We start from the raw sequence: 23,062 nt of genomic DNA, 5'->3' as shown, positions 1-23,062 counted from the left end.
TGTCCAGAGGATGGTATAAAAGGACTCGAGAAGAGAATCAGAGGATCATAGACACAGAACAGGAAGGAACTTCAGAGACTGTCTAGTCAGAGAGTCAATGAAGGTTTATTAAGTGTCTACTACATGTGAGACATTGTACCAAGTGCTGGAGATTAAAAAAAAAAAAAAAAAAAAAAAAGCAAAAGACAGTCCCTGCCCTCAAGGAGCTCACAGTTTGAGAGGGAATATAGCATGCAAATAACTGTGAATAAAGAAGATAATTTGCAAGGGCAAATTGGAGGTGATCAATCCAGAGAAGGAGCTAGCATTACAGGGGATCACAAAAGGCTTCTTGTATAAGTCTAGTCCAACCATCTCATGTAATAGATGAGGAAACTTTGGGGTGAACCTGATGGCTGTCTTCAAGTAGACCCAGACCTCTTATTAATCTTATTCTGTTTGGGTCCAGAGGGCAGAGCTAGGAACAAAGGAAAAAAAACTGAAAAGAGACACATTTCACAATCAATGGAGTGCTGGGCCTGGAATTAGAAAGACCTGAGTTCAAATGGGACTTCAGACTCTTATTAGCTGTGTGACCTTAGGCAAGTCACTTAACCTCTATTTGCCTCAGTTTCCTCAACTGCAATAATTAGGATAATAATAGCCTCTACTTTCTTATTAGCTGTGTGACCGTTGTCAAATAACTTAACCACTATTTGCCTCAGTTTCCCCAACTGTAATAATGAGGATAACACCTACTCTCAGGGTTGTTATGAGGATCAGATATTTGTAAAGTACTTGGCATGGTGCCTGGCACATAGTAGGTGCTATATAAATGCTAGCTTTTACTATTATTATCATTATTCCTGATAATTGTTCAGTTGTATCCAACTCTTCAAGGTTTTTCCATTTCCTTCTCCAGCTCACTTTCCAGATCACAATTAGATCTGTCTATCCAAAGGGAGAATGAGCTTCCTTGAAAGTTAATGAATTTTCCCCTCACCTGAAGTCTTCAAGGAGAGATGGGATGACTCATTAAGGGGGCCACATATAGGTTATAATGAATGGCCTCCCAAGTCTCCAGCTCTTGAGATTTTATGAGTCTCTAAACAATTAGAGGTGCCCGATCTGGAATTAGAACAACCTTAGAAGGTAGTGAGGTCTTAACTTTACTTTTTTCAAGTAAAGATTGGAAGACTCTATCAGAGATCTTGAAGAAAGAATTCCTTTTGGACTACATGATATCTGGGGCCCCTTTTCACTCTGTAAGATCTTACAAAAATGAACCACTTTAGACAAAAACCATCATTTAAAACACTATTAAAATGATATATTCATTCATTCATCAAACATTTATTGAGCATCTGCTGTGTTCAAGGCATCAGGTTCTATGCTTTGTGGGATAACAGAGATGATTTTTAACACAATCTCAGTCCTTAGGGATTGATAATTTAGTAGGGAGAGTAAGACATTGATATAAACTATAATGCAAAATAGAATGTGATAAGTTCCATAAAATAGGTATGAATAAAGTACTACTGGAAGTCACAGCAGAGGAATATTGCTGCTGGCTGAGGGATCAAGGAAGGTCTTCACAGAAGAGTTAACACTGGAACTCCCTCTAATAGATATTTCGTTTTCTTCTTGTATATTTTGAATTACAGAGAGCTCAGAGCTGATGGTCACACTTATCCTTTCAGAATTTCTATAGGCCACATTCAGAATAGGGTATAATTCTTCCCATTTCCTTGATTTAGAAACTGGGGCTCAGAGAAGCCATTATCTGCTCACAGTCACCCAGTGACTCATTGGTAGAATGGAAAATGGATGACTGTTCTCCTAATTCCTAGCCCTATGCTTTATCCACTAGACCAAGCTGCCTCAGAAGAGACACAGCATTTTCGTAGGATAATTGCATTTTAATTGAACTGTCTGTACTACTCTGCAAACGCCTCTGCAGAGATAGGAGAGTGAGTGCTTGATAAATAAAATCATTATTGCTAATAATTGCTTCCATGTAAGGATTTTAGAGTTAACCTCCAAAAGAAGGTGCCACTAAAAAATATGTGCTGAGAATCATTAAATTTTTTTTAAAAAGTCAATCCTACAATTTGAAATGAATGTGCAAGAGATGCCCAGCATGTTCTCATATAATCAGTGCACCTGCAAATGTGTGTGTGGGCGTCTTTCACTGTCTTTGGTGCCTTTTCTGTGATTAGAGTACTGCAAAATGTAAAATTCTCATCTGTGATGTAAATAGAACTTATGTGTGGGGGAGCTTTGCCCACAATCAGGGCACTATGACCTACCTCCTAATAGATTTTAGAAAATTAGACCAGAGAACAGAAAGTAGGCCCTTCTCTAGAAGCATACACAATGCTCTTCACCACTCTTTGCCACGCTTTGTGCATTGTTTCCATTAATTTCCTACCCAGTCTTAAAAGAGATGGGGTAGCAGCCTTCACCCAGGCAACCATGGATGATGATTAATAATAATAATAATAATAATAATAATAATAATAATAATAATAATAATAATAATAATAATAGCTAACATTTGCATAGTACTTTCTACATGCCAGGCACTATGCTTACATAAGACTTTTGCTTTTGTGTCCTCAGCACTTAACTTAGGGCTTGGTATATAGTAGGTGTTGATTGATAAGAAGAGATTCTTGGTCAAAGTATTGGTTGTAATGGATGAATTCCTATTTATTTATTTGATTTGTCCCACCACTTTCTGCTCCCCTTCCTGCAAAAGAATGTAAGCTCTTTGAAGGTAGGGACCATTTTTTCATTTCTGTCTTTGTATGGTCAGCACCTAGCACTGTGTCTTGCAAGTAGCAGGTGCTTGTTAAGGAGAATTCAATTGTATTATTTCTTTCTATTCTTCTGGCAGTTCGTAAAGGTTACCGGATCCAGGCTGACAAAGAACGAGATTCCATGAAAGTCCTCTATTATGTGGAAAAGGAACTGGCACAGTTTGATCCAGCCAGAAGGATGAGAGAAAGATGTGAGTAATAAGTCTTCTGTGATTTATTTTCTGCTAGGACCTCTGAGAGGTAGCCTACTATCCCCAGGGTGTACAGGGTAAGAACTCAGGGATGGCAGCTGCTGGTGCCACAGCCTTAAAAAAAATTAACCTTGAGTGGGCACAGGGGAAGAGCAGGAGACTTCTGATTTGGTGGGTAATGGAATCTCTTATTACTACATGATGCTACATCTCTGTATGGGGATCATTAGAAGAAAGAGGGAGGGGAGGAAGGAAGGAAGGAAGAAAGGAAGGAAGGAGGAAAGAGAGAGGGAAGGAAAAGGAAAGAAAAGAAAGAAAGAAAGAAAAAGAAAGAAAGAAAGAAAGAAAGAAAGAAAGAAAGAAAGAAAGAAAGAAAGAAAGAAAGAAAGAAAGAAAGAAAGAAAGAAAGAAAGAGAAAGAAAGAAAGAAAGAAAGAAAGAAAGAAAGAAAGAAAGAAAGAAAGAAAGAAAGAAAGAAAGAAAGAAAGAAAGAAAGAAAGAAAGGGAGGAAAGAGAGAGGGAAGGAAAAGGAACAAAAAAAGAAAGAGAGAAAAAAAAGAAGGAATAATTTGTCAGAAGCACCCCTGCCTTTAAGATGTTTTTAAAAGAGCAAATGAAGATATAGAGACTGAATCCTGAAATTCCCTTTGACTCCAAAGTCTTTGACATTAAACCATAGACCTAGCAGCAGTTCTCCCTATAGGAGGTATTTGTGAGAAAGACCCAAACTGCCTGATGAATCTGGCAGCCAGAGGCCTGCATCATCCCAAACAGCTGAGTCCTAGATGACTCAAGGGGCTAGGGGAGAGGCAGGGAGAAGGAGAAAGAGCTGCCTTTCTTGTTCAAAGGACTTTTTAATTAAAGAGTCTCTTGGTGGGTTGGACCCCAGCCCCAGTCACTGACAAGCCTGTGGCCTGTATAGCTGACAAAGATGTTTCTTTGGGATGGATCCTTAGTAACCATATATCATTACCATCTGCAGGTAGCAGGTCTGACATGTAAGGGCTAGTCTTATGGAGCCTGTTAGGGTCAGCTAGGAGGCTCTTATTCTTCCTCCTCCCTTCCCCAAGTTGATATCAGGCCTGGTGGGGGATCTGCCATAATTAGGGGGTTCTGTTCAGATTAAGAGGCGCCAACACATTCCACAGAGCTCTCCAGTCTAAAACTATCCTGTCTGAGTAGCATCTACTGTTGTATCCTCCCACTGCACCTACTATAAAAAGACCCTCTCCAGATTGTAATGTCAGAAATGCAGATGTCACCGCATTTGATGGGCTCAATGTATGTACTGGGATGGGGGGGTCTGCATTTGGGGCCCACGGAAAGGCCTGGCTGAAGGAGAAGGGCAGGGAAAAGAGATCGCTGATGGAGCACACATACTACTGAAGAAGAGTTTCAGATGGTAGTCAGTCAGTCAATCAACAGGAGTTTACTCATTTACTTATTAAGTGCCTGTGTGCTAGGTACTGTGCTAAGTGCTTGGGGATGCAGGCTCAGAGATGGACTGTGGCTCTGGCAACAGAGGGACCACCCTCGCTATATTTGAAGAGTTTTATTACCAGAGTTTTTTTCAAGCTTTATTTTTATATTTTTTACCAATTACATATAACAACAAATTTCCATGTAAGATTTTCTGTTATAGGATTGAACTTATTATCTCCTTCTCTCCCTTCCTTTCCTTGCCCATCCTGGTGCTGGCAGGTGATTCAATCTGGGTTATATATGGATTATCATGTAAAACATATTTTCACAAAGAGATTATTTTTTTTTTTTTGCTCCAGCAGCTCTTGCTAAAGTGTAGAGGGTTTATATGATTTTCTTGGGTAGCATATCTACAACAAGGAAATGATAGCTCCCTAGGTAAGTAAAGAGCTGAATTCTTTTTAGAGATGCCTTCCCAGGGTGCTCAAGGCCCACCCCTATTATACATTATCATCTTTTTTCAAATGTTTTCCTTTTCCATGCTTTATATTGAAGGAAAAGATGCTGGGTGAGAGGCAGGCAAAGAAAAGGAGAGAGAGAAGCAAAAGGCCCCGACATCCATCCTGATTCTTATCCAGAATTGGAAATATTTAGGATTAGTTCCAGTTTGTGCAGATCTAGCAGATGGTTTATTCAAATGTAATTTTTTTTTAAAAGTTCAATTGTTCAGTAAGAAATTAATGTTCAGGTCTGGTTCGGTATAGTTCAGATTTAAGCAAACTGGCACAGTTCATTCCAGTTTTCAGGTTCAGACCCAGCCTTGGGGTTCTGCTGGACTGCTTTAGAATTGAAGGGAAAGGGACTCCCCCAAACGCTTGAGTCCCCAGTACTCATCTGCTTAGATGATGTAGGCCTCTAGCTGTCAGATTCATCAGGCATTTTGGGCCTTTTTCATACCTACATCCTATAGAAAGCATTGCCTTGAGGTCTGCAGAAGCTGTAATTTTACTGGTAAAGGAGAACTCCTAGGTGAGGAAATTCCTTCTACCAAAGCAGGTCAGGGCTTTTCCCACAATTTTCAGCCTTAGGGGGTTGCTTAGAGCATTGAGATGATAAGGGACTTGCCTAGGGTCACACAGTCAGCTCAGTCAGAAGCAGGACTCCATCTACCTGGTTTAAGTGATTGGGAAGCCAGCCCTCTATCCATTATCCCACATTGTTTCTCATTGATCTGCCTTGTGAGACAGAATAGCTCTAGCCTTCCCTTACTAAGACTGGATGAGCACCACACAGAGTCGGAGCCATTGGTTTCTCTCTCCCCTTATGCCTGTCTTTCACCCAGCATCCTTCAGGCTATGATCATCCCAAAAGGAAAAACATTTGAAAAAGAATGATGATATCTAAAGAGGCTGGGCCCAGGGCATTCTGAGAAGTCAGCCCTCAGTTGAAAAATAGCAAGCATTCTTCCATCCTGGAGCAAGGCACCGAGAGGAAGCATTGTCTTGTGGGAGCTGGTGTGCTTTAAGTGGCGAGCCATTCTTCCTATTGCAGCACACCAGAATGAGCTTTGGTCAGTAGCCAGCCTGAACTAGAGATTGGAGGGGCCCTCAGACACTTGTCCTCATTAGACCTTTGACTTGGAGAGATCCTGAAATGATTCTGGTGACCTTTTTTTTTTTCCTTCAGATAATAACACCATTTCTGAACTCAGCTCCTTGCATGAAGACAATGGAAATTTCTGTCAATCTTACCGCCAGATGCGGAGGAAGCCGCTCCCTTCTTTGGGGAACATGGAGAGCGATACGGACTACTGGACGGGTGTAATGGGAAACAGTGGTGGGTCAGGACATGGGCCCTCATCCACCAATTATAACAAAGAGGATCGAGACAGCTTCAGGCACAGGTATAGAAAATGTCTTGGGCAGATGAACATGGAAATATGTATTGCAGGATAGCATAGTTCATAACCTATATCAGATTACTTGTGATGGGAAGGGGGAAAGGAGGAGGAAAGATGGGAAGGAAGGGAAGAATTTGGATTGCAAAATGTCAGAAAATAAGGGTTAAAAGTTGTTTCTACATGAAATTAGGGGGGAATACAATATAATTTTACTAGGAAATTTAAAAAAAACTTTTTTTTCAAAAGGAAAATGGAGTTTAGGCAAAAGGGAAGGATAGATGGGCATGGTGCAGAATGTAAGGAAAGAAGGACTTGATGCCTGCCACTTATGGTTTTCCCATTCTACATTAGTAGAAAGAAAGTAGATGCTTTACTCTCCCCTCCTGTTATCTTTTTGCATCCTTGTCTTTTGGTAAACCATTTGATTGGCACAACAGGAGAACAAGTCCCAACTTTTCTATATACTGACTATAAATACTGACAAATTTCTATCTTGAAATCTATGATATTTCAAGATCTCAGAGAGAAATGATCTCTTTATCCTTGAATTTCTAACGTGATTCTAGTCTCTCCAATTCCCCTCATTATTTTCTTTTAGTATAGGTGCATGCCTCATCCTGCTATTTGATTATAAGCTCCTTGAGGACAAGCACTTTATATTTTTATCTTATGAGCCTCAATACTTAGCTCAGTGCCACGTACACAGTTGGAATTGAGTAAATGCTCGTTGAATTCTTAGCCTTCTATACTTCCTTGATGAATATAATTTTTGGGTTTCTCCATTCCATAGATAACTTTAAGCAAGGAAACATTTTTCAAATTCCTTATGCAAGAATTACTTTGTTAGACTATAGTCAAAACATTGATCAATTCCTTTTTTTTCTTTGAACTAAGCCAAGCCCTCATGCACTTGTTTTCTCTTCTGTCCCATTTATTTTATCACATAGCTTCCAACTATACTTCATAGTAACACTTTCTCCATACTTATACTCTGCAAAGAAAGCATTAGAAATTTCCATCCTTGGCTAATCAAACTCTGCAGAGAAATTCTGTTCAGCCCATTGTTTCCACACTCTGCCTCCTGGGGAAGAAGAAAGGGAGGAAATATGATGCAGATGTTGCCGGGGTGGTAACTGGTATCTGATTGAATGAGAGCCTCAAAACTCTCTAGCAGGGTGGCAACCTTTTTGGCCGTGAGAGCCATATATGCCACATTTTTAAAAATGTAATTTCGTGAGAGCCGTACAATGCTCACAGTGTGGCTCCTGTAACAGCGCCTGAAAAAAAATTGACTTTATGGCTCCTGCAGAAAGAGCCATATCTGGCCCTCAAAAGAGCCAGATAGGGCTCGAGAGCCATACGTTGCCGACCCCTGCTCTATAGGAACAGAATCTAGTATTATTATTGCTGTGACCAGGATTGCTGGAAGGTGCTGCTTCCTACCACCTATCCTAGCCATGGGATACAGACCATCAGATAAGAGGGGGAAGGGGAAGGGGCTCTCGGGCATCGCTCCTCTTCCAGGGCAGCCATGATAGTCATAAACACAGTCTGCGCTTTGTCAGTGTCCCTTGATTGGTGAAAGTTGACTGATGGCTTCTTTGCTTGCAGCCAGCAGCGATCCAAGTCAGAGATGTTGTCACGGAAGAATTTTGCCATGGGGATGCCAGCTGTCTCCATGGATGAGTTGGCAGCCTTTGCAGACTCCTACAGTCAGCGGTCTCACCGAGGCGAGGGCAACAGCCAAGAGCCTCATGGGGGGAGTCGCTTCGAGAGATCCGAGTCGCGGGCCCACGGCGGGCTCTATCACGATGGTTCCCTAGAGGAATATTATAGCAAAAGGAGCCGGAGCCGCGAGCCCCTGACAGACTCAGACCGGGGCTGGTCCTATAGCCCTCCCCGAAGACGGGCCAATGAGGACAAGCACCTGCCTCGGCTGGTGAGCCGGACCCCAGGCGTGGGCCAGAAGTACGACCATCCCTATCTGAGCAGCGTCCTGGAGAGGAAGTCCAGGGGCGAGGGCAGCAGTGGGGGCGGAAGCCTCGAGACCCCGTCCAAGCGGAGCTCCCAGCCCCTCCAAAGGAGCGGGAGCTACTACGCCTGGTCGCCACCAAGCACCTACAAAGCCGGGAGCGGGCAGCAGCCGTCACCACAAGCCGGGGAAGAGGACGAGATGGAAGATGCCTTACCGCCCTACAGCGAGCTGGAGCTGACGCGGGGCCCCTCCTACAGGGGCCGGGAGTCCTTGTACCATAGCAACTCAGAAAAGAAGAGGAAAAAGGACTCCCTCAAGAAAACTGTGAGACCACGTCTGGTGCTCCTGATCCAAGTGGGATGAGAAGGGAACCATCAGGCAGGGACATTATATCTGAAGGGCTGAAGGGCAGGGGCCAGGGACAAATGCTCAGAGTGTAATATAAAGAGCTTTTTAAAGGGGGGGGGGGGAGGGGAAGGGAGGGACCGCTGGGTGGCTTAGTGGATTGAGAGCCAGACCTAGAGATAGAAGACCTGAGATTCAAATCTGGCCTCAGACACTTCCTAGCTGTGTGACCTTGGGCAAGTCACTTAACCCTCATTGCCTAGCCCTTACCACACTTCTGCCTTGGAACCAGTACACAATATTGATTCCAAGATGGAAGGTAAGGGTTTATTCTTTTAAAAAGAGCTTTTTAAGGGGTGGCTTCCAGAATTAAAGGGTACAAGTCATCTGAGTTTGGGGAATCCTTCTAGGGATATCATATTTTTTTGAAGATCACAATACAATGATAGGATAAAGTTTAAAATGGGCTTCTTGATGACAGGTAGAAAAGTGAAAGGAAAGCAGATAGTAAGTACTGAGAAAGCTAGACTGGGTGGTTGTTACAGAGGGTATAAGTTAATTCAAAACCAACTTTTGAAATCATTAATTATCTGTTTAGGAAGCATAATACACCATTCATCCAAATCCCTGAGGAAAATGCTAACAAATATCACAAGGTGGGGGCATTCTTGGATTTTATGGTGAAAATAACCCCCTGGACTTTAGGAACCATTGCTTCTCTGCAACCTTCCCAACATACATACCCATATGAGTGTACCCAGGGAGCAGATAAATGGAACAGTTGCTCCCATCATCAACAACAACAAAATTGAATAAGGAAGTTATGTTTTTTGTTTTGTTTCTAATCTAGATCAGGGGTTCTTAATCTTTATTGTATCATAGAGGCCTTTGACAATCTGGTAAAAGCTATGGACCTCTTCTCAGAATAATATCTGTAAAGGCACAAAATTACAAAGGGAATCAGTTACATTGAATTCATTAGGAAAGTTTTGCTTTAGTTCTTAGACCTCAGATTAAGAAATCCTCCTCTAAATATAGGAATTATGTTCCTGTTCAACTGTGTATTACAGTTGTAAAAAATTATTTCTATAGGTAATTGGAAAAAGGTAAAAAAACCCAAAACTTTAGACATACCTTAAAAAAAGAAAAAAAAAAGAAGTGTTTCATAGGTGCTTTGAGTTCATTTTTGAGTAGTAGGGATCAGTTTGTGGTGAGCCATCCACACTCTCTTACCTCAACCTTCCTATAACCAGTGGCAAGATGGATGAAAAATGGAGGTGGGAATTGCATAGGTAGCTATGGGATGAAGCTCTTCACTTTAGGAAACTAAAAGACATCTCTAAAATTGGCCCTGGATCCAGCAACTAAACTAACTGGCCAAGGGTTTTATTAACAATCATCTTAAGAAAAAGTCCATTGTTAGTTGTGTTGGTGCTTCATAGTATAGAGCAGTTGTTCCCAAACTTTTTTGGCCTACTGCCCCCTTTCCAGAAAAAATATTACTTAGCCCCCTGGAAACTAATTTTTTTTTATTTTAATAGCAATTAATAGAAAAGATAAATGCACCTGTGGCCATCACCACTCCCCTGGATTGCTGCGGCACCCACTTTGGGAATCACTAGATAGAGGGAGAAGAAATCTAGTCCTTTAGTCAGTCAGCCAATAAACATTTATTTTATTGTTGTTTAGTCATGTTTGGTTCCTGGTGATCCCATTTGGGGTTTCCTTGGCAGAGATACTGGAATGGTTAGTAATTTCCAACTCCATATCATTTTATAGATGAGGAAATTAAGGCAAACAGGCTTAAACAACTTGGCCAGGGTCACCCAGGTGTTAAGTCTCTGAGGCCAGATTTGGACTTTGGAAGGTTAATGTTTCTGATCCAGGCTAAACACTCCACTGCCCCATCCAGATCTTCTAAACGTTTATTAAGGGACAACTAGAGCAGCTCAGTAGGTTGAGAGTCAAGCCTAGATATGTGAGGTTCCAGTTTCAAATCTGGCCTCAGATACTTCCTAGCTATGTGACCCTGGGCAAGTCACTTAACCTCCCCGCCCCAATGCCCAGCCCTAACCACTCTTCTGCCTTTGAACCAGTACTTAGTACTGATTCTAAGACAGAAGGTATTTCAAACAATCAAACCAAAAAATATTTATTAAGCACCTACTATTTTTTTGAGTAAAACAAAATCAAATTTAATGGCCTTAAATGCAAAAATAAAAAGAAACAAAAACACACAAAAAAGCAAAAGAAACTTTAACAGAAATAGTACAACCCAAAATAGTCATGGCAGCATGGAGAAAGCTTCTTTAGAGATTAATCTTTAAAACTACAAATTAAATCTTGTTAATAGATAACTGGCAAGAAACAAATACTTTTCTGCTGAGTGTTCATGTGAGACACTGTGCTAAGAGCTAGGAATAGTAAGGTCAAGGACAATCTCTGTTCTCAAGATGCTCACTCTAATGGGAATGACCACACGTACAAGTTGTAAGTAGGATAACTAGAAATTATAAACAAAGAAGAAACTGGAACTAAAGGGAATTGGGAAAACTATCTTGTAGAAGGTGAGATTTTAGCTGGGACTTGAAGGAAGTCAGCAGATGGAGATGAGGAGGGAGAATATTCCTGGGATGGAAGACAGCCAGAGAATATTCCCAGAGTGCAAGGATGTAGTGTCTTGTTGGAAAAACGGTCTTTGTGCAGATAACCTATTTGTAAGTTTTATTTAAGGATTCATTAACTTGAACCCATTTGTAAGCTAACATTGCGCTATCTTCCTTCTCTCCCCAGAATGACTTTCCAACTAGGATGTCCCTTGTGGTCTGATATTTGTGTAGAAGGCATCTCTTTGGATGACTAGAAACCAGGAGGTGGCTACAGGGACAAGAATCTGACCCAAGACCCAGCAGACCATCTGATATGGAAGATTTGCCAGTTACCTACTTTGTCTTGAGGAGACTCATTTCAAACCAGTGTCCATTGAATTAGCTCTTCAAGAAACTGATCAGAAAAAAAACCAGCTAGGTTTGGGATTGTTCCCATGTTTTTCACCTTAAGTGTTTCATCAACCTTGTTGCTCTGTTTTGCAGAACCAGAACTTGAACCAACTTTATTTCCTAATATGTAACAAAGCTAGCTTTTGATCTCTTATCACCTGATATCATCTCTGTTTATGGTCCACTTTCCACAACTGGGACACCCTCCTTAGTGTCCTTTTGGATTCATTGGGACAAGGACAAAAAAGGCAATTCTTTCCTAAAAGGAGGAGGTCTTCAGCTAGCATTTGAACATGGCCCTAATGCAAAAAACATAACCCTGCTCTCTGACCATCTCTGAACTATTCATCTAATATGATGACAAAAATCCAAAGGCCTTTGGAGATCCTTTGATATAGTTGCTGCAAGTCTTAGTAATGGTGCCATGCTGGGCAGTGGGACTTCACTTCTTCAGTGACTGGAGCAAAAAATATGAGGGTAAAACACACCTTCCTGAAAGGCTATATGAGACACAAGACAGCCAGTACCACGTGGTGGTCAGAGAGCTAGCTTCAAAGCCAAGAAGACTTGAGTTCAAGCCTTGCTTCTGATGCCTACTGACTCTTGTGCCCCTGGGCAAGTCCCTTAGCTTCTCAGTATTGTACGCTGGTCTCTGAGCCTGTGCACGACAGAGAAAAGGATGGCCTGCATTGGTAGGGAGTGTTTCTTCATACCTACACCAGTGAAATAACAGGTCCAGTATCTATCCTTTTGGGACACATGTGACATTTAACAATACAAACTGTTTTTTCTTTATGCTGCTCACTTGAACATGCAAGTCGGCCTGATTTGGGCTATTAAAGGGCTCTCACCTCCTTCTCCCTTAGCTGGGTGGCATAAGTAAGAGAACTGTGCCTCCAGCAGTGATATGATTTTGAGGTCCTTGGAGACCTCAAGATAACTTTTTGAAATACATAAATGAAAGAGGAGAAGAAAGGAAGAGAGAAGAATGTTAATAATGCAAGAGAGAATGAGAAAGAAGCTGGGGGGAAGCAGATATGTGCCAGTTCTGCATGCTTACCATTTCCCCTCAGAAATAACAGGATCATTGATAATTTTTGCACCTACTTGACCATGAATTTTTTCTCCATCCCATTTCTGCTAACTCTAAGTCAGTGTGGGATGGTGAAGAATGGTCCTTGCAGGCTAAGCAAGCTGATGTTTGGAATAAGAAACTTCTTAGCATTCTGTGCATAGTAGGCACTCAGTAAATATTGAATGAACGAATGAGTGAATGAGTGAAAACTGCTTTCTTAGCAAGAGAGGATCTCTTCCTCCTGTGCCTGAATGATCAAGTTTGTTTAAGTCTCAGTCTTGTTTATCTCCTGAAACAAGAGTTCCTCTCTTCTCTGACCAGCATCCTACCTGTGGAGTTTACAGTGGGATGGCGATGGCAAAGGCCATTAGTTGTTTGCCATGGAAACAGATCCTGGCATCTCAATTTGAGGGTCTACCAGCCAACTTAATTCTCATTCCTCCATCCTTCATTCACATATGATGGGCTGGCCTCAATATAATCTGAGCCACATGATTTTGAGAGAGATTCTTGGTGGAGGCATGGGAACGTAGCTAACTCCTAAAATTTCCTTTTCCATAAAGGAGAATATCCTGTCTGGTTGCCTCGGCCTGTGACTACACATCTCATGCCTCTTTTTAGCACTGGACATTGTAAACCACCAATCAGTTGGACAGAATCTTGAAATGATTGTTCAGCTCTCCCATCAACCCTGCCACATTGGTAGTTTGGTCCATAGTTGGGTTGGAATCTCTTGGAAGGGCCAATCATACTTGACCTTGAATTCCCTATCTGCTTGCCCCCTAATCCCTGAAGGAATCCCATTTCCAACCTCAGGAGCTACAGGTCCTGCTCTGTGGGTCCCTTATTCAGAATTTCCTCAGGCTTCTGCAGAGCTACCTGCTCCCAGGATGCTACAGGAAAGCCTGAGGGTAACATTCCATTGGCCTCCAATGTATTTTATAACAATTCTCAAAATTGGGGGTTGTAGGTATTGAAATACAACCAGCTCCATTTTGGAGAGGTGGGGAAATACTCCCTACATGCCACATATGATTGATCGGTGAAATGAAGATTGATTTCACCCAGATATGGACCATATCCATCAGCAGGGCTGGCTTCCCAAAGGAACACGAAGTACCCCTGACCCTCACCATGGAACAGGGCAGGGTGCTCATAACAGCTCCAAGTACTGCCATTCCTGAGAGACGGGTGGACTTCTTCAATAACAAGATCAAATTATAATGCTGGTGCTTGCTCTCTCCTCTTCCTCATAGTCCAACTTGTTTTCATCATTAATCCTCAACCTCTAGACCTGATCTGTTTCAGATGAAAAAAAAACCAAGTACCATTCCTCTGTCACCTTCTCTGTAGTCTACTATTCTTAGACAACCACAGCCTCATATTCTAACTTGCTTGGGCCCTGATACAGCAAAAGTTGGGGAATTTTAGTGGCTATTATCTAAATGGAGCACTATGTCAGGCTTCACACAAATCAAAGAGAACCGTAGCACCAGCTGCAGAGACCAAAAAAAAATCATTTTTATTGACAGATGGTATGTATGATTTTATAAAGGTGGCAGGGAGCAAGGGGGAGAGAACTATAATAATTGGAAACCTCTATTTCAAAAGTCTGTAAACTTCATATAAACAATAAAAAGATAATTAACTGATAATTCAAACGAGCGTTTCTGAGCAGCTACTATGCATGGGTCAGGTACTGGGTTCCTAGCAGGGATTCAAATACAAAAGAATAAAACAATCCTTACTCTAAGAAAAAAATTACATTATGACAAGATAACCTCAGGTTTATGAAATAACCTGGGAAGAAAGACTGGAGACTTCTTTATAGGGTCACAATAACTACCCAAACTTTCCAACATCAACCGTGGTAGGAAATGTTCTTCCTTGAGTACAATTATACTCCAGGTTTATTGGAGGGTTTCCCTGATTGATGAGACTAAATAAAGCCAAGGTTGGTCAGTCACCATTAAGTACACCTGACTCCCCTCTGACTCTTTTGACCATCTGACATGCCTTCATTTTCAAGTATCTAGTGCCCTTGTGCAGCCCTTGTCTCTCCTCACTCAAAGGAAAGCTAAACAAGATATTAAAAACTGAATATGTGTCCCTGCCTGGGAATCTTTCCACTTAAAAAGAGAATTTCAAGACAGGTTGGTGTTTTAGCTCAAATTAATTACTAAGTATAAAATCTCATCCATTAGTCAGAGATTTTCTTGTACAGAGATCTCAATGATCTAAAGGTCTTTGGAGTCCACCTAGTATATTTTCTGCAGTGTGACCCAGTCAATTAATTAGGTATTCATTGAGTGACTCCTGGCTGTCTAGCAGTGTTTTATAGAGACGTAATATGTCTGTCTCTGCTCAACAGTCCAGCTGGGTTGATAAGACACACACATATGAGATAACCAATTCTAAGATAATATATGAAATAGCATTATAAGTAAAACCACAAAAGTTTCCAAATAATTTTATAACATGTCCAATAACTTGAAATGTTTTTAAGCTAAAATAATTTCTTTTAAAAAAAATCATAGGTGTGTGTGCTTCCTCTGTCCAGATTATATCCTGCTTAAAAACAAAAACAATAGCACCTGTTAAACAAGAATCCGAATTTAGAAAATGGGCAAATGGGGGATGATGATATCCCAGAAGGATTTTCACTTTACAAAAGAATAAACTGAAGCTTTGTTTAATGCAAAGCCACCCTCTGGGATATAAAACATATAAAATATGATTTGTTTTGCATCTATTTTTTATTATGATGTAGGTTCACAAACAATAACTTGGAAGAAAGTAGACATCAGTTCTAGGCTTTGCTCCTAACTCCGTGACCTTGTGAAAGTCACTGAATGTCTCTTAGGCTTGAATTTTCTCATGCATATAATGATGAGGCTAAATTACAGGATCATTAAAAATTTTTCCTTCTCTTAACATTCTAGGGTTCTATGAATACAGTTATGGTACAAAGTGAAATACACCCACACAGCAAGAACATGATGCGTTATCATTCTCTCCCTTGGTATATTGGCTGTGAATTCTATAACATTTCCTTAGACCTTTTGTCTCATCGCTTTAGGGACCTTACAGATGCCTGTCACTTCATATGTTCCCTAACATTAGAGTATATTCGAACTACATCCATCTGGTCCATAGCCTGGCATATAAGCCATTGGAAAAATACTTTGAGGGTCTTACTCCTCAAAGCAAGTCATACCCATCATTGGGAAGGAACTGTAGGACTAGATCTAGAGAAAACTGTGAAACTTCTAACTTCTTTTCTCTGTTTAGTGCCACCCCTTTCTCTCTCTCCCAATAAGTTCCTTCCCTTTCACCCATTCCCCAAATGCCCAATTTTCTTCCACTCTCTTGCCATATCTCTACTCAGTCTTTTGAGGGGATCTGATGTCAGCCACTGATGCGTGAGTGTGAATTTGAGAGTCTGTATTGGACAAAGAAGAACGGACACAGGGCCACTAACTAGATTATGATTCTGAATAATTTGTTAACTTCTCTGGGCCTCAGGTTAGTTTCATGATCTATAAAACATGGATGACAAAACTTGCCCTGCTTCACTCATGGATGGTGGTGAGGATCAAATGAGATAACAGACTTTCAAATGATGAAATGTTATGCCTCAACAAGGTATTTAAATCAGTGATTACCCCTCAGTATTTTTGGGGTTTGTATCTTTTTTTTAAACCCTTAACTTCTGTGTATTGGCTCCTGGGTGGAAGAGTGGTAAGGGTAGGCAATGGGGGTCAAGTGACTTGCCCAGGGTCACACAGCTGGGAAGTGTCTGAGGCCGGATTTGAACCTAGGACCTCCTGTCTCTAGGCCTGACTCTCAATCCACTGAGCTACCCAGCTGCCCCCTTGTATCTTTTCTCTAACTGTGAAAGAAGGGGTTTTCCTCCTCTTAAAAGAGTCTCAGACTTAAATGGGGAAAGGTTGAAGAGAGCCTGCCCAGGATCCCTGAAATCACATCATGTTGCTTAAGGCTGGTTCCTGAGGATCAGCATATGCTGTCTCACTGCAGGCTATTCTAAGACCTTAAGAAAACCAGGTTCAGATTTTCCAGGGTTCAATCTTTGGTCCATTGTGAGACTAGGACAGTAGGGAATTGTCAGAAATGCTGAGCCATTGACCAGATTCTCTCATTTAAATGGCTTTCTTTGATCTGTAGTTATTGTCTTTACATAGCCCAAGGAGGGCTTAGCTTGTCAGGGTTTGGAGGAGAGACATAGGCTTAGCTAGACAGGTCTGTGATTCATGAGGCTCTTCCTCCTTGTATGAATCACTGCTGAGTCAGTGAAGGGGTGGAGGACTGGGTCTGTGCCTCAAGAGGTGCCCACACATCCCAGGACTAAATGTTATAGGATCATTAGAGAGGCACTGGCATTTTCCATGGACTTAGTGGCACTAATCAGTTGTACTGATCGAGCTCAGAGTAGAACTCTGAAATTAGAAATTTACCTTGAAGTTATGGCTGCCAAGTAGGCAAGATACATTTTACTAGGAGAGAGAGAGAGAGAGAGAGAGAGAGAGAGAGACAGACAGACAGACAGAGAGAGACAGACAGAGAGAGAGAGAGAGAGAGAGAGAGAGAGAGAGAGAGAGAGAGACAGACAGACAGACAGACAGAGAGAGACAGACAGACAGAGAGAGAGAGAGAGAGAGAGAGAGAGAGAGAGAGAGAGAGAGAGAGGAAGGAGATAGTGAGGGGGAGAGAGAGAGAGAGGAGGGAGAGAAGTGGAAAGAGGGAGGAAAGGAGGGAGAGGGGGGAAGGAGGGAGAAGAGAAGATAGATAGATAGATAGATAGATAGATAGATAGATAGATAGATAGATAGATAGATAGATAGATAGATAGGAGGTAGATGGATGGATGAATAATAAAAAAATAATGTTTATTCTATGCCAGGTACTATACTAAGTGGTACTGATATAAAAAAAATCAAGCAAATCAGTCCTAATCCTCAAAGAGCTTACATTTCTAGTGGAAAAATGCATAATTTATTCTTAACTCCTGGTAGAAGGCTAAACATACTGTAGATGGGGATTGTTCTTCTGATTCTACGGTTCTCTGGTTTATATTCAAGCTGTGCCAAATTAACTATACCACACTATTTGGTATTGGATTAGAGCCAGCCAAATGGCACAACTGATGTGTTAGAGCAGGAGTTCAAATCCATCTTCAGACACTGACGAGCTCTGTGACTTTGGGAAGTCACTTGCTTGTCTGCCTCACTTGCTTTATTTGTAAAATGGGAATAATAAAAGCATTTCTCTCCCAGGATTGTCATGAGGATAAAATGATATATTTATAAAGTGCTTCACAAATCTTAAAGTGCTATTTAAATGTCACATATGGAGAAAAGGTGAAGGCAGGACCACTTCCCCCAAAACAGATAAATATCAGGCAGAATTTAAAATAGTTTAGATCACTGCTATCCTCCTCTTATCTTATAATAATAACTCACATTTATATTGTACTTTTTATACAAAGCACTTTCCTGTGAAAAATTCTGTGAGGGAGGAAGTTCCAATATTATTATCCCTATTTTACAGATGAGAAAACTAAGGGTTAGCTGAATTATACAAGGTCATGTAGCTAGTAAGTATTGCAGGAGGATTTGGATTCAGGTCTGCCTTCAAGTCCAGAGTCTTGACATTATGCCATGCTACCCCTAGTACCTTCCAAATAATTTGGAGCAATCAAATTTGGTCCCCAATTACTAATGTATAAAGTAGGGAGGAACAATTAGTAATCTTTGCTATTGTTCAGTTGTTTCAGTAGTGTTCAATTCTTCATGACCCCATTTAGGGTTTTTGTGGCAAAAATACTGGAGTGGTTTTTCATTTCCTTCTCAAGATCATTTTACATATGAGGAAACCGAGGCAAACAGGGTTACGTGATATGTCCAGGATTATATAGCTAGTAAGTATGGCTGAATTTGAATTCAGGTCTTCTTGACTCCAGGCTCAGGACCTTCTCCATTGTGCCACCTAGTTGCCCCATAAATGGAAAAACTGAGGTATAAAGGAATTAAAAGACTTGGCTAAACTCAAAGAGGTAAAGACAAAGGGTCTGAGCTTCTCTATATATCATTTCCTTTAGCTTCTGCCAATAAGAGCTAAAATAATACCTTCCTCAGCCTTCAGAATTTTGTCTCCAAATGCCCCACGTCAAATGCCAAAGAGGTCGATTCCTAATTATCTGGGGAGGGAACATTCTGGTTACCTTCCACCTGAAAACTTTAAAACAATCTGGCCACATCAATGTTATTTTTGTCTTGGCCTTAGCTGGAGAATTTTCTTTCTTTCTTTTTAAAAAAAATATCTTTATTTTATTTTAATAACAAATTTCCACACAAGTTTTCCAAAGTTATAGGATCCATGTTGTCCAGTTGGAGAATTTCTGAAGAAAAGGGGAGGGCGAGTTATCTCCAATCCCCAGGAGCCTATATTCTTCAATTCACAGAGCAGTGATCTGTTGTGATTATGTCAAATCAAAGAACAAAAATTACAGGTAATTTTCTCATCCTCTTCATGCTATTTTGGGCAGAACGTTAGTCACACCAAGGACAGCTAGAGAAGGGGCCATGGGCTCAGGGGATGGCAAAAAAAAATGACTTCGTTTTTTGGTCATCCATGCATACAAGAAAATCATTGACTAATCCACAAGAGTGGAAGTGGTTCAAGAGAAGCTTTATACTCCCTGTCAAAAATTAAAACTGCAGGAAACCTCGAGGAGCTGGTGATGTTTTTTAATAAGCTCTGGAAGCCAATGTAAAATCCAAATCCATTAAGAACTGACACTCAGGGCACCGATGGGCCAGGAGAAAGATAATGATCCACCAGCAAAGAGATTTGTTTTTCTGCTGTCAAAGCCTTAGTTCAGACAGGTGGAGTGAAGTTTGATGATCTCATCAGTCTTTAGAGCCCTGCACCTCCAGCTAGAGGACATAGGGCTTAGCTGAGCAGGGGCTATATAGCAATTCCCATCAACAGGTCAGACTTTGCTGGGTAAAGAGACTACTATACATTGGCCACAGAAAAGTGGAGCTTCTGAATGAAGACGAGGAAAAGAGCCAAGAGAACTGAAATTCACTTAACTTTCCAAAGAGCCAAACTCTTGCTGATGTTCCAGCATCAGCCTCGTGTCTTGGCACCCATTCTTCCACGGATGATCTGAAAAATAGGGAATTTCCGGTGATTTTTGGAGCAGCCACTACCTCCCTGGGTTGTTGTGAGAATCAAATGAGATCATATTTACAAAGCACTATATAAATGTTAGCCGCTATTATTATTAATACTATAATTGAAATGAGGGTGTTAGACTAGATAAGTTATCTCCAAGGTCTGTTCTGCAGTCCTGAGTCAGACTGTTTCTTTGTCATTCATCGACGAAGTCAAACACACTCATGAAATGTTCTGGTGGAAGAAATGAGAAATAACTTTACCTCAAAAAGCTGCACTTTGGTGAGCTGTTCCAGGGCACATTTGGCAGAGTTCTGAAGCAGCTCACTGCACAAACTTTACAATTTCATCTTGAAAAACATTCTGTGCAAACCTCAGAATTCAGCAAGTCTAGGAAATCTGGGAAGGGGCTCTTGGGTGAAATTTCTAGCACCTCATTTCACTGGCTACATTTAAGGATTTTTGGAAGGAAGTAAAGGATATGGAAATGAAGGAAGGAAGAAGAAATAGAGAGGGAAGATGTTATTAGAATCTTAGCTCAAAAACAACCTAAACAAAAGGTTCTCTGGGGACTTAGGGGAAACGATTAGGCATATAGATACCCCATTTAGAGGGACCTGCTCTTACCAGGAATGTAATAGCTTTTCTCCCAGGTACTTAATCTTAGCTTTAAGAAGTGACTTCAATAATAACAGAGTCTCCAGATCCCAAGTCTTAAGAATTTTCTTTGTGGCTGAATTCTATGGAAAATGGAATCGGAGGGGAAATGGAATAAAATCAGGGGAGAGGGGCGGATCAGGTGCTTGACTGTTTCAATAATGCACCTAACCATCATGTTTGTTCTTTATGCTATGTCCTTAGTGTAAAAAAAACCAAAATGTTCTATCAATGTTGCTCATGAAACAATGTGATCGGTTGTTATGAGACATTCCTGGTGAATTTGGTTGTATTGTCTTCAAACCTCAAAATAAAGTATAATTTGATCAATGGCTATTAGCTGAGAGATATTACATTGTGTCAATCAACAAACATTTATTGAGTTCGGATCCTATCTCAGACACCTCAGACAGATGTGTGACCTCTGCCTGGCTCGGTTTCCTCAAATGCAAAATGAAGAAAATTTAATAGCACTTACTGCCTAGGCTTATCCCAAATGAGATCATATTTGAAAATTTGAAAATGAGATTATCCCAATGAGAAATATTTGAAAAAAGTGCTTTGCAAACCTTTAAGTTCTATTATTGTTGTTGTTATTGCTATGTGCCAGTTTTTAAGGTTTAAAATTGCCCTGAGACTTTTGGAATATAAACAATGAAACAATGTCTAGTCTCAAGAAGATATAAAGAAAAGTAAAAAGAAACATGAAATGTGCCCAAGATTTATCATTTAAGGGACCCTTACAGTATATATGGATTTGTAAGCTAAACATTAGAGGTGGATCTTTTTCACTAATGGGCTGGCTACATAATTTGAAGTTTTCTTTGACAAGCACATGCATTAAAAAGGTTCTTGGGTTCCACAGATTAATATCTGAAAGGAGGGTTTTTAGAAGCTCACACAGAGATTTTCAGCCTTATTTTATTGAGAGAGGGCCAACAGATACCCATTTTGGAGCAAGAGCAAAAGAGGAACCCAATCCCACCTCCTTGTGATGCAATCACCCAGAGCTAGGAAGCCCACATCCTTGTTTCTCTGATTGAAATGATACAGCGACTGAGCTCAAACACAAACTCTTCCTGAATTCCAGACATCCTTCTGGCTCCCTGCCAAATCTGCCTTTTCACTGCTGAAGCTGCTTTTTCTGGTTTCCTTCAGGACTGAAGGCAAGAAGGCCCTTGGCACCTCAAAGAAGGATTCTTTGTGGGATTTTCAGCTTCGTTATGACCAGAAAATACTGAAAGCATACTGGAAAAGTCCAGCTCCAGAGACACCTCTCTAATTCTTCAGCCAATGGGAATTTTAGCTCTCTCTTTTTAATTGTGTTGTTGCTATTCGGTCTGTCTGACTCTTTGTGATCCCATTTGGGGTCTATCTGGCAGAGATACTGGAATGGTTTGTCATTTCCTTCTCGGGCTCATTTTATAGATGAAAAAAAAGGGAGGCAAACGGGGCTAAGTGACTTGCCCAGGATCACACAACTAATAAATGACCGAGAGCAGAATTTAAACTCAGGAAGATGAGATTTTCTGATTCCAAGCCACGGTGACACCTAGTTCCCTTTATTTTAATTGTAGTACTTCATAATTCAAATAATTCAATTTAAAACTATTAACAGACATTGTACATAGCCCTTTAAGGTTTGCAAAACACTTTATTGTGAAGAAATGGGATTCAAAAAAGGTAAAATGCAATATATTTGTAAAGTATTTAAGTCGCTGGTCACCCCCAGAGTGTTTGGTTATTAAGCCTTTTCCCCTTTAATTTCGAAATGAAAGTCTTTTTTCTCTGTTAAAAGATTTTCAAGCTATCCCCACTGAACGAAGAAAATTGAAGCTTAAAAAAAAAATTAAGTGACTTGTCTATGATTGGTGTCAGAGTCAGGATTCCAGCTCAGGACTCTTTTAATCCAACTCCCAAATGTTTTCCCCTCCCCTCTCTCTTATTATTAAGTGCCTATTATGTGAAAGGATCTAGGTATTAGGAATATAAAGAGAAAAAAATGGCAGTCCCTACTATCAAGTACTCAAATAGCAATAATAAAAAAAATCATTAAATGCCAAGGAGAAATATATATGATATATATTTATAATATATATAATTATAATAATTTATAATGAAATGTAATAAATGTTTAAAATATATATAAATATAATAACATGAGAGATTCAAAGAGAGAGAGATCACTCTTATGGGGATGAGAAACTTTATCAATGAGATGGATTCTGAAGGAGGAAAAGGATTTCAGAAACCAAAGATATGAGCCAAGTTCTGTGCATGCATGGGCGGAAGCTTGTATAAAGGGGCTGGAGAGACAGACTTGGAGTGCGTGACTCTGGACAGGATGGCCAGACAGTTTTTGTTTTATCCTGGAAGCAATGAGGAGCTGCCAGGTTTTGAACAGAGGACTGGCCTGAGCAGAGCTGGGCCTTAAGGAGTTTACTTTGCTAACAGTAGGAAGGAAAGACTGGAAAGGAAAGAGATTGAATGTGGGGGGG

General features: G+C 40.7%; 1 protein-coding gene across 1 annotated transcript in view; it reads left to right on the top strand.

Annotated features, from left to right (window-relative positions):
- ILDR2 (immunoglobulin like domain containing receptor 2) overlaps positions 1 to 8,651 on the top strand; it is an 85,430-nt gene extending 76,779 nt beyond the window's left edge. The window contains exons 7-9 of the mRNA XM_044677111.1: positions 2,879 to 2,992; positions 6,100 to 6,316; positions 7,925 to 8,651. Coding sequence (XP_044533046.1) covers positions 2,879 to 2,992; positions 6,100 to 6,316; positions 7,925 to 8,651 — 1,058 coding nt within the window. The remainder of the gene's footprint in view (positions 1 to 2,878; positions 2,993 to 6,099; positions 6,317 to 7,924) is intronic.
- Positions 8,652 to 23,062: the final 14,411 nt, after the last annotated feature.

Source organism: Gracilinanus agilis, chromosome 4 (assembly GCF_016433145.1).
Source record: "Gracilinanus agilis isolate LMUSP501 chromosome 4, AgileGrace, whole genome shotgun sequence".
NCBI classification, from domain to species: Eukaryota; Metazoa; Chordata; class Mammalia; order Didelphimorphia; family Didelphidae; genus Gracilinanus; species Gracilinanus agilis.
Note: the sequence above shows the minus strand (reverse complement) of the source record. Positions and strands in the feature narration are given on the sequence as shown.